This window comes from Melanostigma gelatinosum (genome assembly GCF_949748355.1).
Source record: "Melanostigma gelatinosum genome assembly, chromosome: 6".
Taxonomy (NCBI): Eukaryota; Metazoa; Chordata; class Actinopteri; order Perciformes; family Zoarcidae; genus Melanostigma; species Melanostigma gelatinosum.
In genome coordinates, this window is record NC_136639.1 from 8553457 (window position 1) to 8572772 (window position 19316).

The 19316-nt window shown below is 40.8% G+C and overlaps 1 protein-coding gene across 1 annotated transcript in view; it reads right to left on the bottom strand.

Moving 5' to 3' along the window:
* Positions 1-19316, bottom strand: part of galnt9 (polypeptide N-acetylgalactosaminyltransferase 9) — a gene marked incomplete at both ends in the record, with an annotated part of 68386 nt that overhangs the window by 17923 nt on the left and 31147 nt on the right. Inside the window, 2 exons of the mRNA XM_079269637.1 lie at positions 10585-10702; positions 16478-16675. Coding sequence (XP_079125763.1) covers positions 10585-10702; positions 16478-16675 — 316 coding nt within the window. The remainder of the gene's footprint in view (positions 1-10584; positions 10703-16477; positions 16676-19316) is intronic.

Genomic DNA, 19316 nt, shown 5'->3' on the forward strand with positions numbered 1-19316 from the left:
AGCACGCAAAGGCTTAGAACGCGCATTCAGACAGACTTCGGATTTAAGATCTTGGCCATTTTCATGGGAAAAACAATATCCACATGTGGGTAAAAAAACAACACTGGTACAGTATTTACTCCATCATGGGCCATGAGAACAGGAAAAATGGGGCATCATCGGTGTGTCATTGGAACCCCTTTGTCAGGGATTGAATTACGGTAACCTTTAACCTGTCCATTCACTTTCAAAATACACTGTAATAATACAGACCTCGGCATACCTGGCCGATCACGATATGAAGTGTGTGTGAATGTTGGATTGTTAGTTTTGGTTCCAGCAGCAGTCTGACATGTCAGAAAGGTGTGGAGGGAGAAGATTTCAGGTACTGTTTCTTTCACTGGAACTACAAGGATCATATTACCATTCAGGCCTTTTCTCAGTGAGTGGTCAAAATTGAAAATAGGGCAGAGGAGATGGAGCCACTGTGCAGCTAAGAACCCAGATTGAGATGATGAAAGGGAGTGCTGAGGTCATGCAGACTTGATATAATCCCTCATCATGACAGACAGCTGACATATTTGACAGACAGGGAGGGAAATGACCCTACAGCAACAAACACAGGCCCCAGGACTGCCCAGATAAGTGTACCGGTAGTTGTTTCCTGGGGTCAACCAGAGTTCATCTCCACTTTCTCAGCTAGTTTGTGTGCATGACTGCAGCGGTTTGGATACAAACAGAAAACAGTTGGCATGAAGATGGGTTTCTAACTTTGAACGTAGGGGAGAGAAACATTATCCGGAGGTATTTTACTGCTCTCTGATGGACTGACTGATTGTCTCACTGTGTAGTGATCTTTTAAAAAAAATGGAGACGCCACTTTCTGCCACACTGCTTTATAAATCAACACCATAGCTAATGACTTCTACCTATGGACCACCATACATAACAAAGACATTTTGGAGTCATGATGCTGGAGACACAAGAGACATCATTGCTAATGTCTTTGATGCAGACGTATCAGTATATCTCTGCATCAACCCATTTATTTTACATCTGGCACGATGACAAACTTGGTCAACTTGTCCAACAGTAATTAGGCAGAGATGCTTGCTATTCAAAAAAGAAAAAAACATTCTGAAACTTAACTTTACTTATTCAGGTGAAGAACTTTTCACAATTTAACAAAAGAACGCAGCTCTGAATTGTAGGTTTCAAATTACAAAGTGAAATGTTGTTGCAGATCTGCTTCTCTGGAGGGCATTACTGCCAATCGACCTGTCGGCTTGAAGTTTCTTCACAAAACATCATGAAAATAATTAGTTCGTCCTCTCATTTGTTTCTCTCCATATGGCGCACGAGATAATCACTACTGTGTCATTACGGCACTGTTGGTGGGACTCTGGGAATTAACATTATGTAACAAATTTCTTCACTTTCAAGCGGCTTCATTTATTTAGTATACCTCTCGGCTGGTAAGGTGTCCTGTTATTAAGGCAAGTTTAAACAGCTACCCTGTCTCTGTTTCTGTAAATTCAAAAACGTTATCAATAATGTCACTATGAGTGAATACATCTAAATATCTGTTCCTATTCATTTTGAGGATATTCAACAGGCTCAGTTTACAGGCAAGTGACATTTCAGAACCTCAAGGGATGATCTTCCGGCAGTGTCACTGAAAATTGATAGTGCACATGCATTAATCCAGCAGCTCTCAGTCCTGGTGCTTGAGTACACATCCAAGCTGGTGTCCTATCAACCACTTAATAACATTCATCTAACATCAGGTGATAATTCAATGCCTGACGAGATGGAAAGAAAACATGAAGGGCTGTAATACTTGAGGATTAAGATTGAGAGCCATTACATTATCAATACCAACAACAACATCAAACAAAACTACCTTGGAATTGAAAATACAGTATTTATATTCTCTTACGTTGTCTGACACAAATATGAGCATACAGTGTGTATTATTAATTTTTCACTTTGGTAAACGCACACAAAAAATAGATCAGACATAAAAAACTGTCTGCACGTCCACAAGCAGAATGTGATGCTGTATGGGTGGTCAGAACCTTCTCAACCAATGATGGCAAAACCACCGTTTATCCATTGTTTGGTTACATTGGGACAGTGGAACAAGCTGTACACACAACACTGACATATTTTTCATCTTCGAAGTCAATATGGTGAACGTGTCAGCAAACAGTTGCCTCCACATCCAACAACCATGGGTCCACATTAGCATTCATTTGAAGTGATGTTTCTATCCAACGGATGAATGCAATTTCCCTATGCGCCCAGAAAAGGGGCACCTTTCCTGGGCAAAGTACCTACACAACACCTCCCTGGACCTCACTGCACCTACCCGCAGTGTATGCACTTAAAGCAGCCAGGAAAAGTAAGAAAAATCCAGAGAAATACCTCCACAGCAGCAATAGTAACAAATACGCATATCATTTGCATCTCATTACATCCACTTCAAGTGCATGTTACCCCAGGAAAGAGGCTTCATTCATGGGTAAAGTACCTCCAGAACGCCTCCCTGGACCACCCTGGACCACCCTGGACCCTCCTGCATCTCCCCCCCAATCCCCCCCTCCCTCAACACTCATCCACATCCGCCCACCATGCACCAAAACCCCGCAGAGACACCTCCGACACATACCCCTCTAACCCCGTGCACCAGGAGGTCTCGGGCCCCGAGACGTAAGCCCCCTCCCTGGATTAAGACCCTCCGTAAACTCCCCTGAGTTCCGTGGTCCGGGTAATCCAAATTTGGTTTCGCGGTCCTATTAATCCAAATTTATTTGTATCTCGTTATTTTTCTAAGTATTAGTAACTAGTAACGCCGGTCGACGGAGGCCCGCCGATGGCGGGTCAGGTTTTCCATTCGGTCAGCCGGTCGCTGGGGGAAAAGACTCTGTCAAATTCCCCCTTCAATCTGTCAATCCAATACTCTGACATATTCTTGAAAATGTTAGTCAGGAGAACCAGCCACACACCGAGGTGTGGTGCCGACTAGGTCCAGTGAGGGCTCACCTTTGTCGGACGTCTTCTTCTCGAGCTCTCCTTGAATTTCTATGATAGAGCTTTTTTGAAAACTGGGTTTCTGTAATTGTGCGCAAGGTGGCTTGGTTACCACCTATGAAAATGGGTCACCGCCGGGATAGGGGCGAAGCGCTGAACCTTCTGACTTTCTGCGGACATTTTCCCCAGTTAGTTAATGTCACATTGGACAGAATCATTGCCATGCTAGCCTCTCCCATTCCCTTCCTCTCAAGTCTTGCGTAATGATGAGCGATGTTTCAAAGCGTTGGGAACTGAACGCTCCCTCATCCATTGAGAGGCTGGATATGAGCCACTCCCCACGGCCCATCACTTCATTGCATGCCTTATTCCTCCTCATACATCCATAAAATGGAGGATGTTGATGGAGAGACAGATAGATGCAGAGGCCCTTTTAACTGTGCCTGTCAAAAGCTAATTTCACCCAGTTGCTGCCCTTCGTCTTTGATATTCCTGCCGATTTGCTGGTGCGACCGAATAATTGCTTGCTGGTACTCTTCAAATACTTCGGCCTTGTCAGATTATTTTAAGATTTCAACTTTGAGTCTGAGACATCTAAGAGAAATAATTGCGTGAACAGACTAACTAATGCTCAGATAATGAATGAGCCAGGTCTGTGCTTGTTAAGTGTTGCTGTATCTCCTGGTGATGGCACTGAAAGAGCTTCTGATGCTTCTCTCTATCAATTGTACGGAATAGCAGAAGGATGTGAAATGCACAGTTCATCTGAAATTATCTTACTTACCTTGTGAAAATGTGCTCAAATTAAGGTGGGAGTATCTGCAGTCACTCTTGAAAGAGGTTTTTAATGAAGTTTATGATTCACATGGATAATAGGTAAGCTGACAAGGTCTGTCTAATTACTTATCCCTTTGACCCTGAGCACCAAAGCAGCAATTCTCTGATGTATGCTGATGCTCAGAAAGCCATGTCATCTATCCAAAGCCATCACAGGCTGAGGAGTACATGTCACTGTTTGAAGGAAAACATAAAGTATACTTTCCAAACACACAATCTGTTGAGGCGTAAATTACAGAGAAAGCCTGGATCAGCAGGAACTGAAGTAAAAGCAAGACAATAGAAGTCTTGAATTATCGATGCATGGAACACACAGATGCATGAATGCAAATCACCAACAACTTTTACTGTGTCAGTTGATTGAATGCAAAACCTACGTTAAAATCCACAACAACATAAAGCATATGCAAAGCTAATCCACTTCGCCATATGTCGGCGGTAAGTCCTTCAGTAGCTGCAGTAATTCCTCTGAAACAATACCTCATCTGAGTCTTGTATACACAACTTTTCCAGCTGCATCTATTCCCACTTGTCTCTCCTTCCTCAGACAGATGCAGACTGGAACATACAGTGATGAACCATGGAGTAAGTAAGCCTGAGTCCATTAAGCCCCAACGGATTGATTCAGCCACTAAATAATGCAGGCATGGAAAAAGACAAATGCCCAATCAATATCCAATGCTATTGTTACCTTTACCCGGGCTGTATTGATGGAGAGCAAATGGTTCATCCCATGTTGGAGTTTGACTGCGTTGTGAGAGAATAAATCAGTCATCTAGCAGTGATGGGATGAGCAAAAAGAGCAAGGCTGTCGAAAAGGCTACCGACTGCAAGTCAAGGCCAAAGTAAGACTCTGAGACTGAACAAGCTCTGGACCAAGTCAAGAACTAGACGGACACAATTTGACTCCTCTCCCAACCTGAACTAGTCTTTAACCAGCAGCCATTCAATTTAGCTTTTTCATTCTGAGGGGATAGAAAACACAGCACCACAGCGCTGGAACGAAACATGTTCCCACATGAGCAGAGGTCAATAAAGGATACGTTACTGCACCAACCAGATTGTTTGTTATACAGTGCCTTGTTCACAGGCTCCTGCAGCATTCCTCACTATGGTATTCATCCAATCATTTTCCACATTTGTCGCCTCCATTTGAAAAGGTTTAAGACCAGGATTCTTCAGATGACTAAGATTTGTTCTCATCTTTGAAATGACTCAGTTTGTTGGAGATGGCTCACATATGGTCAGTGCCTAATGTAATTTGCGGCTCGATGGACATGGATTTTGAAGCAGCCAGAATGGCTGGTGTCCACAGATGGCCGGGGCTTAATGCCTCCTCATAACGACGTTCCTTCCCTTTTCAAGGTGAGTTATTTTACTGTGAAGGGCTGTGGCCTGTAGGAGTCGCAGAGGTTTGGTCAGATGTTCTAATCATGGGCGCATGTCAGAAATGTACATTTTCAAGTTACAATCTGTGTGATCTGAATGGCCCTGTGTGTGTGTGTGTGTGTGTGTGTGTGTGTGTGTGTGTGTGTGTGTGTGTGTGTGTGTGTGTGTGTGTGTGTGTGTGTGTGTGTGTGTGTGTGTGTGTGTGTGTGTGTGTGTGTGTGTGTGTGTGTGTGTGCTTTGGTGGGTTGTCTTATATATTGCACAAACACATACCAGCACAAGAGAATTCTTGGTGCGGTATGCTATGCTTTGTGATACAAGCGATGGTGGGAAAGTCTGCTTCGTATAAAACTGAATATGGGACTATTCAAGCATCACAAACATCTTTGCTAGTTTTGGGTTACTGAGCTTTTTTGTGGTTATTTTTAAGACAGTTTTCAGGCTGAACATTTGTTAAGAGGAGGTGCATGTCAGAGATTGTGTCATACATGTTTGTTACCACACTGAAAAGGCTTTAGTTGACTTTAGCTTGTAATATATTTTTTTAATTTGTGAATTATTTTTCTTTGTAGCAAAAGCTCTAATTACTGATGAGAAGATAATGGCTTTTTTTTTTATCATGCTTCAAGTTGTACTCTGATCAATGAGCTACCATCATCAGTTGTATCTCAGCTACAAAGAAGCCTCCGGCATAGCTTGGGAGCCTTCACATACAGCCACCACAGGGACAACATAAAAGGTAAATTCAGCTTGTGTCTATCTCACTCACTGCCCACTTCCTTATCCCCTTCAAAACGTATCTCTGTTTCATTCAAACAATCCTTTTCACAATCTCAAAACATCATGTTTAACTGTAACATTAATGCTTGTATCACAGATTCATGAGTACAACAGTAAAATGTTGAACACACTGCATATTGTATAGAAACATGAGGTTGTTACAGTACATTGTATTGTATGTCATCACGCATTTGCCAAAGCAAAACATTTGGAGTGTACCAACTCCCTTTGAGGCAGATGTTCTCTGAATAAACTAAAAGAACATCTGACTGCTTCTACCAACTGCTTTGAAGCAGCACCTGTTGTTGTGCCGACTGAAATCATCCTTACTGGCTTCACTTCACTTGCTGGCTTTGTTTATTCATTCATCTTTTTTTTCTCCAGGAAACAACATCACCATCTGAAAGAAATGGATGGACTGTGACATGAAAGGAGTGGGTGGCAAAAGATGCAGCATACCGTAAAATAGGCTCTTGGGTTTATTCTGTGGTTGATAACTATTGCATCTTTGTCAACACGTAATCCATCTTTTAGATAAAGGTTGATACAGTTAAACAATAATCAACAAGAATTGACCGTGAATAAATGTTCTTTACGACACAATAGAGTGCCCCGTATATACGAGTCAGCATTTTTGCACTTTCAGTTCACGCGTCTTTAAGTAGATGGGTGTTTTGAATGGGTTTTTGGTTCGATATAAGGTCTGGGGTAACACAAGCTTCAGGGATTTCAAGGTTTTGTTCTAGGATATGAATTACATCAGTTAATAGCCTTCTTTTTTATACTTTAAGTGTCTTAAAACAGGCGGTTGCTAACAAGTATGTAACTACAAATGTTCATCACGTCGACCACCAGTCGGCCTTTACAGCCTCGTTGTGTATGCATTTACGCTTCAAAAATCATAAAAGTGGTGTTCATTTGTAAAAAATAACCCTGCTAAACAAAACATGTAAGTATCATAAACTTGTGTTTGCCACAGAATTAAATTTTTGCCATGATCTAAAATCCAATGAAAACATCCCATGCACCACTCTGTACTGAAGAATAAAGTGAAGCGAACTGCTTAGAAGCTAAATATGAGCTGCGCTTCTGTGGAAGCCGGAACAGAAGTTACATAGAACCTGAAATATGCGTATTGTATGTCGACTGAGTTATGAGAAGGACTACTATATTTGACGCAAATTGTGGGAATTGGATACTAAGGGTTTTTAAAGTACCTTAACTGGCTCCATGAGCTGCAGCTTCCTGTTATTCAGAACAGCGTTGCAGCAGAACAGTTCAGAACGCTGTCATGCGCCCGTCTCTTTCAGCTTCGCAGTATCTCTTTCTGGACCCCCTGGGGAGGCTTCTCTCACAGTTTCAAGCCCCTGCTCAATAGACACCGTACTCTTGAAATCAATGTTTTAATTATGTATAGTGGTCAATCTCTGTTTAATATTTAACATATAGAACTGATGAAAAATGTCTCTGAATGCAAAATCATAAATGTACTGAAATGCTGTACTGTAAACTGTCATCACACTGTAATAACTCTGCTTTGGATGCAGAGCGGAGCACGTGAAGTGTAATTATGTCCCACTTCTGTCTCGTCTTGGTACCGCTTGACGTTAATTAGCTCCATTCTTCGCACAACAGTAAGATAATGACCAGATGCCTCGAGGCCCAGCCCAGGTGGTTATTGAGACGAGACTTGAAAGAAGAAAGAAAAAAGAATAATGTTTGGTTCATTACTTTTGAAAATAGTTCCTGGTGAGTTTAATAAATATCACTGAGACAAGCAGGCGATGGCATGATATCGCACTTCAGTTTCTTGGAATTGGAGGTGATTGTATTGAGAGAGATTTTATGAAGCAGTTTGGATGGTGAGCACATTGGAATATCGTGTGAGGTAAACCCATCTAGACTCAAACCAAACCAAATGAGTACACGTCATGGTGTTAAGATTGTGTTCGGATGAAGCGGATGACTGAAAAACATGGCTGAAACACCTCCTGTGTCGACCAGCCTTTTCTGCAAATAATTGTTTTGATATTGATTTATAATCTTGTTTACATTTTTTGTTTTCTGTCGGGATTCAACATATAAGAGTTGGTCGATTTTTGTTTCCTTACTGGAAAAAAATATAAATGTAGAATTAACACAATTATCATACTGAGAAAAGCAAACACTCCATTATTCCCTCTGTGAAGGAGGTTACGTTTTATGGTGGTCTGAATGCGGATTAAGAGGTACATTGATATTCCCTAATAGAAAATAGAAAATATCTGTTGGAATGTTTCAGTCAACAGATTTACTACAGGATAAAACTCGTGCCCACAGGAACTTTGAAATGAAAGGCAATGTCCCGGTCCCCTGAGATGCTATATCAGCAAAGACTCAGCATTGCAGGAGGGGCGGGAGACACATTACTCGATAAACTCATATTGAGACTTCTGGCAGAATTCATAATTTCAGTCCCCGACCATTTTTCTCTGTTTGCGAACGGAGCCTTGTGGGGAAACAAAATGTTTGTGTTCAAACATTTATGATAATTTAAAAGGTGAAAATATCAAATTCCCATGTTGCTAATAGACAGGAACAATGTGTTATGAGGTTAAACAGCATCAGTAGTCAATCCATAACAGCAAAAATACATCCGGTTTATTCTAGTCCATTTTGCAATGATTATGTAGCCTCCAAGAATGAATGTATTCGTGATGTGGCTGCAGAGGATGTATCTATCACTCACTACATCATGCTGAGAGCTTCTTTTAAATCCACATTTTCACTGTCGGTAGTGTCATCCTGTGACTGCTCATTTCTTTTCATTTACGGGACCTTCCCTGTAAATTATTGCACATGTGAACAAACTTCAGTGAGATCTATGATTTATTTCCCCTTCCCTCGGTTTTATTTTATTCTCTTCCTCACAGAAACAACACGACATGCAGTGCTATGTACCGTATAATCAGCCCGAGCACATCCGAGCCTCTGTTCGGCTTACAAAGAGGCCAGTTCTTTAGATCTTGGAAGTCTTTTTACCCTGAGCAATCGTCAGAAGCTGGAACTCACCGTAAATTATAAATACGCCGTAACCTTTCTGTGTGAACTCTGCGTTTCATCACCACCTATAGTCAGATTGTCCCAGGCAGCTATTGTGAGCTGCCCTGGCTAATTGTTAAACATGTTCTTGTCAATCAAGCCTTTGTGAAATGGCAACTCCTCAGCCGGCACTACAATAAGCTTCCTGAGCCGCAGTAGTCTTAGAGGAGTAATTGCCGTCCACTCGCCAGAAGTCCATCTTCATTCCATTAGAACATTGCGGATGGTTGAAGCTGGTTGTTAACTGCAGCCCTATTCAAGCTTGTACATGTGCTGAAGAGCCCCTTTTTCTGTGGCATGTGTTTAATTTTCGCAAAGACAGGCCAAACAGGAGGATAATTGCATCGGTGATGGCATTGTGTTCACAGACAGTATTCTCTTCACTTAATGAATCAAACAGCTCCAGTAGATATTCATTGTGATAACAATCAATGAGGCGCTTGTGTGAGAGAGAGCCAAAAGAAGTTCACTGTTACACCATATTGCACAATTCAATAGAGTTGTTTGAACTTTATTTAGCTGCTGTAGCTGAATTGATCTTCCCCCACGAACTTCATCTAATCAGTTGCATGGTTTGTTAGGTACATATAAGCAGCTCTGCACTGTGTAGTCTGTGGGAGGCCTTTGGCAGTTGGCACATAATACATAATGCTGAGTTATCACTCTATGATAATGGCAAAAAAAAGAATCAGAGAAAGACACAAGAAGCTAGATGACTGTGTCGATATTGGCGATGGCAAAAAACAAACATGCTAATGGTGTCGGGGAAAAGCCACTCATGTGGAATAATGAGAGGCTCTGAAATGGTCAACAACAACTGTAAACGTCTCTGGCTTAAAGCACGGCAGCAAATTGCAAATCAAGATCCATTCTCCAGCCTCCGTTAAAGTGCTGTTTCAAAGGTGCCCGTCACTTCAGAGGTGGCGTTGAAGCCGTCTCAAGATTTAGAAATGGATGTGTGGACGACGTTAAACGAAGGAGTGAGATCTTTCAAGCATATCTCATTCCAATAAGCTAAAGGAGTGCTTTTGGATTCAGAATTGTTCCACTTGGCTGGAGAGAAACATTTTCTGAATTTAAACGCTAAACAATTCTTCAGCGAGCCCTTCGCTCACATGAAGCGTTAAATTCAACTCAAAGCAGCAGCAAAAGAGATTTACATTTTCCGTATACAGGCTTTAGAGCCTTTGGGTTGGTTGAAGATTAGCATTAATCTCCTCCACTCCCATCTAAGAAACTTTGCAAAGTTTAATCATGGCTTCTGTTGACGCCCCGGGGTTTTGTATCTTTAACTGTTCCCCCGTAGCTGGGAAACATTAAAAAAAACAACTTTTCTTGCAGCAATTCTCTGAGCAATTTCATCTTCCGCTGAACATATGTGGCTTTTAATTGAGTTGAAAAAAGAAAAAAGTCTACATTTCAAATTATTATCATTCCAATTTGAATGCATAAACAGCGGCAACAGTGAGAATCGGTGGTCCTTACCCGCATGCCGAGCTCGATGTTCTCGCCTCCGTAGACCTCCATGCCAGGATCCAGCAGACCGATCTCCCCAAAGTATTCCCGGTCAACCACAAAGGAGCATCCAATCATAGCTGGAGTTCTGGAGGAGTAAAGAGAGACAGCATCGTTTGATTATTATCCAGCCACTAAACTTGTATTTGCCCACAGAGAATAATAAACTATGCAATGCAATCAAACCAGAAGATGTCTCAGGTTTTCATGTTCTTTCGTGCCTTTCTTTAATTAACCATAGACCAGAGTGGCTTGGAACACTGACAGAGTGACAATATTGACACGCTAACAGAAATAATGAAAATAATTATAATATTTCATCTGCCTCGATCAGCCTGGTTTAGTTTAGAAATGTCTCGTATCCAATCACAATATCTTGGGAGGGCAACTAGAAGTCAGTCAGTGTCTCTCATGCCAAGATGTGGTGCAGCTTTAAATGAGCAATAACTCATCTTATGTATTTCTGACAAATTTAAGTTGAATATTCACTGCACTTTGTGCTCTGGTTTAGTCTCCACCAACTCCTGAAAGCTGCTAAATGCTCCAATATATTGGCTGTTTGGTGCTGGGTAGGTAGCGTACAGTGGGTTTATCAGAGCTTTTTACTGAAAACATCATCTTCATTCTGGAAATGAGGATGATGAAAGTAATGAGAATGAACATTAACATAAAACCAAAATGATGAACTGCAATGGGATAAGGTACTGTACATCACTGAGTGGAAATTGCAGAGTTGGTGGAATCTTCTCTATGGGTTCATCTTCATGTGCTGCACCCTTCATGTTGCACAAAGTAATTTGATATGGTGTTAATGATCAGTGTAGCTGATGAAAAAGTGCTGATGAAAGTCCAGGACAACAATCCAGCATGGCATTTTAACTCTAGTAATATATAATGAAGTCCAGCAATTAATGTTTTAGTAGAAAAACCTAAAAAATACTTTCAGAACTAGCACAAACTAAAAACAAGTTCAGCTGGTAGAGCAAGAGACAGAGAGTGTTTACTTCCACCTTTAGCTGACGTCCCTCCAGGGCTGCTTTTTATCATCTGTCAGGTCTTAAGTGCTCTGGGACAAAAACCAACAAAAAGCAGGGGCATTCATACGGAGTAGGCTACTGAGCTGTGCTATTTTTTACTCTAAAGTGAATCTGGATTCGAACCCCGGGGTAAGTTCACCATATATTGTTACACACACACACTGTACAGAAGAGGCATGTGTGTGTCTGCCTCTTCAGTTTGAGAGACGTGGCAGTAGAAAGTACTAGAAGGAGAAAGCTGCATTATGATTGATTGACTCTGTATTTAAAGAGTGCACTGAACCATACTATGTGTAAGCCAAAAAGAAAGGTGCTTTTAGGTTTAGACCCCTTATAAAACACTGAGTAACTCTAGGGCATCATCATGGAGTGTTATTTAGAAAATCTCTGAAGGAGGGTTGAAGGAAAACCCGACTGTTCCATTATATATCCGTGAAAACGCTTTCTTAACATTTTGCGGACATAAATCTTTGTGGCATGACATTCATAGCACATGTTCTAGAGTACTGCCAAATTAATATACGCTGCTCAAAATAAAAAATGAAAGAAACATTTTGACAAATACTTTATAGTGCTCCACACTGAACTTTTATTACAAAAGACTGACTTCTAAACTATCGTTGCCTGACCTCATACAGTCTTTGTTTAAATTCTAAGGCGGTGACAGGGAGGCTTTCAAGTGCCATTATTTGCACTCACTGTGCAGATAAAAAGACAGACACAGCACATACTCAGCCTTGTTCACCTCTTCCTTTCTCCTCTCTTGACAAGTGACCTACCTTGCTTGTCTGCACAGTGCAAACTTTGCGAAGCTCTCTTTGAGTGTTCTCTTTAGAATAAGCTTCCTGCCAATGTAAAACGCTGTCCCTGTGTTTGAGTAGCGACTCGGCACCTTAAGTCAGATGCATGTCATGATGAAGCTAAAACCTCTGGATGACCAAATGTGTTGTGTTTCAACACAAGGTAGTGTTGCAGAAGAAACATCCTCACATTGATAATAGTCACGGCTCAGCTGGGTTATGTATTGTTTATGTTTCTGGGAAAAGAGAAAAAAGAACAAGTTTGTTGGCTATGTCATTTGGTGTGCAAGGTGATTAAACATGCAATGTAAAGGCAGGAAAAAGTAATTCCCCCACTGGAACCAATTAACTGTTGCCAATAAAATGATAAATAGAGCCAGCGGTTCCTCCAAAAAAAACATCAAATAAAAAGGCTAAATAACCTACATGTCCACTTTAGATTATAAGAATCAAACAGACAGTTTCATTCCTGACCAGCAATTTTGCAGCAGAGTTCAACAATCAAACAAAGAGAAATCAATCACTGAAGACCCAGAGGTACCGACTTCAACATCGACTAAAACGCTCAATAGGCATTGATGCCACCGTTTCTGCTTTCTGCGACCCTGCCATCAGTCGTATGTGAAATACAACGCAGTCTCCAGTGGGTTTTTTGAAATATTTCACAGATTACAGATCACAGATTGATTTTTAGTCTGCAGATGGTCCACCTGCAGGGCTCATCTGCCCCTCACACCCCTTATCTTTGGCGCCCAAATAATTGACTTGCAGTGGGTAGTATGAACATCTGATACATGTATGCAATTTGGGAAGATAAAAGCATTCATTTCAGATTCCTCACTTCTCTCCCATATGAAGACACTGCTCTTTTAACCTGACATCAGTCTTGTCTATGCTCTCTCATTTCAACTTGTACGACAGCCCTGATGCTTGAAGTTATGAGAGGAAAATAAATGACATCATTATAAATTTTATCAACATTTCTTTTCAAAGTAATGCATTTACCATCCAAAAACATTTTTTAAGCTCTATCCATCAAAGCCACAATTGTAAGAAATAGTCATGCCTGATATATAATAACGTGACTGGACTTATAATCAGAAAGATAATCTCGACGTAAACAAGTGCATGTCCTATATTTTTTGTGAAGTCTGTGTGTTCATTGTATTCATTTTGTGCATCATTTATGGAGACACTGATGTGAAGTGCAGGGGTGTCTATGAAGGAATGTGCTGGTTTGTATAGAACTTTGTTTTATCCATGGTAAGCTTACAGTATACCCCTATTCGTCTCCCTAAGTCATGTTCATGTACTACACTTTTTGGGGCTTTTTCAAGTATTGATGTATTTTCGACAGTAATTGCAGTGTAACTGTTGCTTCCTCTGCTTCTCACATTTTCTTTGCTTGAATGTGACTGCGACCACAGCAGATGAGAATCTCAAGAAATGACACAGAGTGAGCCTTCCTATAAAGCACTACTCTTATCCAAATAGATGGCATTCCTCTTAGGGAACAAACGTCACTCCCTTTCTATTTTGTCCTGTCAATAATCGCTGTAGTTGCAGAAGAAAAACTATTTTTGCCATACTACACAGATGGTTGCAATCCTGTGGCAGTTTTGTGCCTTCTTGTGCCCTTTTTACGCGCTTTGTGGTTGAATGTGTTCAAACAGAAAAGGCTTTGAGACTGAGCTCTGAATGTCCACAAGGCTTCTGTTGTTGACGGGCAGAAACCTTGAGGAAACAAGTGGGGGAATGATTTCCAATAGAAATCCACAGAGCCGACTCACTTCATCTGGCCCTTGAGGCAATCTGCCCATTTGCAAGTGTAAGTGGGGAAACACGAACCAGCTCTGCAGTGTCTGAGGCTGTTCTCTTATCTTTCATCCATCTCAAGTCTGGCACTTTATGCTCAATAATACATGACTTTCATGGAACTTTGATAATACATCCAATATTGAGGTCCACGGTATAAACTGTGATCACATTGTTTGTTTGTATGAGACCAACTGTATCAAATGAAACCGTTATTGCTTGGCCTACGCTGGACCTAAGCGAGGTAATGAAACTCTGCTATGGAATTCAGTTTTTATTGCCCTTGGTCATAATCCAACAGTATGTGTGAATGTCTTTAGCTTGAGTCATTTCAGATATCTAATGACATTCTGTAACCACGAGTATGTTTCATGTTTGCAGCTTTATTAAAATGCAGTAGCAAAGGATTTCAGTGATACAAAGTCTTTGGTGGAGAAGATTATGCTACAGCAGCTACTTTACACAAGTGATTGATTATGCAATGCTTCACCTTAATCATGATCTCCTTTGTACGAATTGATGCACCTTCTTGTACTAATAATCCACTTTTTTTTTACTAATTAATTCACCAAAATCACAGAATCGGGGACTTCTTGCTGATGCTGAATTGTTTTTGGCAGGTTCCACATTTTCATTTGTCTCAAATCTCTAAAAAATATCATCCCTGATTTAACTGCTTCTTTTTCTCAATGTCATTTGTGATTCCTGTGGTAGCCTGGCACATAGACCGTCTTTCCTTTCAATTGGCTATGATCAATATTCCTATAACAATGCAATGCAAATCATGACAATGTTAAACAATGTGACAATAGGAAAAATGTTGTAGAGGTCGTAGTGATGCGCTAAAGAGAATTATAAGTTAAATCCGCAGCTCCCCTCTGCTTTTCATTTCGTTTTAGCAAAGTGTTTAGCTGTTTGGGCCACAACTTTAGTGTTTTGAGTCATCCTCATCTTCTGCCACAGCTGTTTTCAGAAAAACAAAAGCTCTAAAAACCTACAGTGCTCTGCCTGCTCAGCACCAAACAGCAGACAGACACAGTTGGAGACTAGCTGTTGAACACAGTCGAGCAAATAACTGCTAAAGAGCCAGATATTTCCCTCAGGAGTTGGTAGAGGCCATAAACAGATGGACATAAACAAGGCTGTAACTACCAAATGTGTAAATAAGCAACTTTTGCCAACATGTTTACCATTATCAACTTAAGAGATGATGATATGTCAGTTTGGAGTTCAAAACTTGTTTCTTCTGCCTCCCAGTTGCCAAAAACATCTGTTTGTTATTTTGAATATTTTCACTGACAAGTCAAGCTGAATGGGCATCACTCACACTTGTATAGCCAAGTATTAAATTGAGGTTCGTATTTCTTTTAAGAACCTTCTGTTCGGAAACTTTTCACATGCCTTCATGTTTTAACTTGAGATCTGCCCTCGAGATCCAGCAGTGCCATGAATATGGAAGAGATTTAAAAACAATAGCTTAGCTACTTCATGCTGGCTCTGGCTCAACCTGGTACGGTTGGCTCCTGCACCAGCTTTGGCCTCGCCACATTAAAACAAACAGCTACAGTTTCAGCTCCTCCATGTAAAGCAACAAATGAAATGTTCAATGTGTCCTTCAAGAGTTCTGAAATGCCCGTATCAATAGACAATTCAATGATGATATTTCATGTATTTTCTCAGTGTTAATTGTGTCTTTGTAGTGTTTCCCCTTAGGTTTGTTTGGTAAGGTAAATTGTTTCAAGTTAAATGCGTCCCAAAAATATCCCCCCTAACATGGGAGGTTAAAGATAGCAGGGAAGGGAGGAGGGCTCAGGGAGAAACAACACTCTTCCTCAGTCAATTAAAGTCCAATATAACCAAGGGCACATAAAATCAATTCTAGGATTGTACAGAATACAAGCCAGTACTGTCCTCCACTCAGCGGTGGATATAATGGAATCCCTGCTTATATTCAACACACAATTACACTCATGACAGTGCATCGCCGTGGCCTCATGATCCTGCATCAAAATGAAGATATTCACTATATCATGGTAATGAAACAGCTTTGTACAGGGAGGCTTTATTTGTGTGTTAGGTGTGGCAGAGCACCACCACAGAGCACCTTAATTTGATAGTTCCACACATGAATTAGTCATATCCTGAGCCTATCCATATTTCATTAAATATCCTCATCTATAATGTACGCTGTACGCCAGCCGAGGACCTCACCTGATAGGGGCTGTCTCATCGCCCTTGTCCAGCCACTCTTGAGGTGGGATGATGTACATGCACCACAGCCCCCAGTTGTAGCCATGTGCGGCATTGGCATACTGCTGCACCTCAAACGTGTTGTACTTGATGTTGTCTATGGCAGGCAAGATGATGCGGGTGTGATCCTCCTTCATCCGGGTCAGAATAGGTTCAGCCCTTTGGACAAGAACAGAGGCAGAAGTTAAGAGCGGGACTTCTGAGTTAAGTATGAAAGAGCTTAGTTGCACAACTACAAATTATGAAGAAAGACAGTGAGAGGAGAACAGGCTGCGACGGGGAAAAAATAAAGCCGTACATATTTTTATTCGGCCCTGTTTCAAGTACTAATATTGCAACAGTGTTCGAATGAATAATTCTGGTCGAAGGTGATCGGATGGGTTGTGTAACAGAATGTAAATGTGAAGTAAAGCTGTGAATATGTTTTTTCACAAAAACAATGTGCAGAAAATCAACCCAAATATTTTTTGAACATTCTGAGAGGTGTTCACTGTAGATCCTGATTCCATAAAACGATGCCAGGAGCAGCTATGGATGACTGCAGGTGTCGTCTCAACTTTCACTCCAGCGTTACATTTACATGGCTTTTCAATCTGTCGCATCAGCATTTATTCAACATGTAAAACCCACTGCCGGGATGCGCTTCCTTCCATTGTTTATGATGAGGTCTTTTTTTCGGAACAACAAATAAAATCAAATTTATCTTTATCTCCTGCTCGTAAAAAACAAAACGTCAAAATTTGACAGTTATCCCAGTGAGAGACTCGATAAGAGGTAAAACATGATAAAGCAGAACACATCAGGTGAAAAGAGAAGCTTAGTCTGCTCCTAGGAAACTACCCAGTCTTGTTTTATTTTTTCTTCTATGTGAAGGGTTGCAAGTTAGTCTCTGAAAAGGCCTTGCTCTGAGTGCTCGCCAGACTCATCATCTCATGGCGTTTGCTCCGAGGCATCTTTGGCTGGCACACATTCTTTTCGAGCACATCAAGTGGAGAGCAGGGGCCATATTAACAAAACATCTGAAGGCTAAGAGAAGCTCTGAACAGGCCAATTTGGGAGAAACAGCTCTCGTACTTCAATACTTTAATGAAGGGGTTTTTTTCTGAGTTCATGGAGCATTTTTGCACCAGTGCCTAAGCCTGTGGAAGGTTAAGGGTAGTCAAGAGGAAGTCACTGAGAACAAGTAAGTAACAGTCCTGAAGTCCATCCAGTAGCTGTGTCAATAATATTGAAAGATTGAAGACATTGACATTTTAAAATGTATGAAATGTGTTTGACTATGTTGATGAGAGCAGAGGTACAGTATGCAGAGCTCTAACCATTGGTCAGAATTAGACTTTAGAGCTTCAACAATTATTAGTTGTCAACTATTAAATTAGTCAGCAACTATTTTGATAAGCAATTGATCGGTTTGATGTAGTTTTTTTTCAAAAAGTAAAAATTCTCTGAATCCAGCTTAAAATTTAATATTTTCTTGCTTATTTTTCTTCTCTATGAAAGTTAACTGAATATCTTTAAGTAGTGGACAAACCAAAACATATGAGGACGTCATCTTCGTCTTTGGAAAACACTGATTGACCAAACAATCACTTAATCAAGAAAATAATCCACAGATGAATTGATAATGAAAATAATCATTGCAGCCCAATTAGACATTACATCAACCATGCCTTCTCTAGATGCCACCGTCCAACAGTTGTTTTGTTCCATATTCACACCACCAATCACAAAGAAGCCAGCATTGTGGCAATTAAGGTTCATGTCCAGCCTCCTTTCAACAGCAAACATTGATTTCTTTTGACTTAAAACTTCAACATGTTGGAAAATACACCTTCAAAGCAAAAAGATCAACCTCTTTCGCTTAGTTTTAAAGTTCCCTCCCTTCTCATAGTGAAAGCTGCTCTCAGAAGTTTGTTACAAGGTCTAATAGGCAAACAGGAACTTCAGTAACATTGAGGAGGACTTCTACTGGTCAGACAAAATACTCCAGAGTTCCTGTTGCCTGTGTTTCTTGGTCACTGGAATGGTTTTTGTCAATGCCACACGCAGTAAGTTCCTATAAGCCTTGGCCAAGGGCAACATGGGCTTGAGATCCACATGGCAGGCCTACAGAACAATGCCACATTGCTGGTGGCACTGGCTGCATTTCAACATCTTATAATGCTGAAAAGATTATCTCCACCATATCTTCAGAAAGTCATAAAAAAAGAAGGTGCAGTTATGAAACGATAACTGTATCTCTCCAGAACACTCACACACTCACTTACTCTCTATCTCCACAACCACTGACTTTCTTTCTCCCTGTCTTCACCCTGATCCCCCTTACTCACCCAAAAGCAAAATGTCTACTCATCACATGAAGGTAGAGGACAGTGCAGAGGGGAAATCAGTGTCAGTAAATTATGAACCAGTGCTTAGAAAAAGCCATCATGTAATAATGCACGAGTATTTGGTGAAAGCACCACAGCAGCCATTCTGAGAATCTGACCGATGGCTCTTTCTGTCTTTACTCCAAAGTGTATTCTAGTCCTGCCTAGCTGTTTCCAGTCTTTGTGCTAAGCTAAGCTAACTACCTTTTGGTTTCAGTTTCATATTTACCAACTGAGAGTGGTATCGATCTTCTCATCAAAGTCTCTACAAGTGAATCAACTTTCAAACTATTTCCCTAAACTTATACAGTGAAAGACTTTTGCTTTTTAACTGTCTTTGACCAGCTTTGATAAGAAATATGACCTTGTAAAACCTATTTCATGTTAAAACTACACTTAGCGGGCACTTTATTGGGTACATACGTACAATG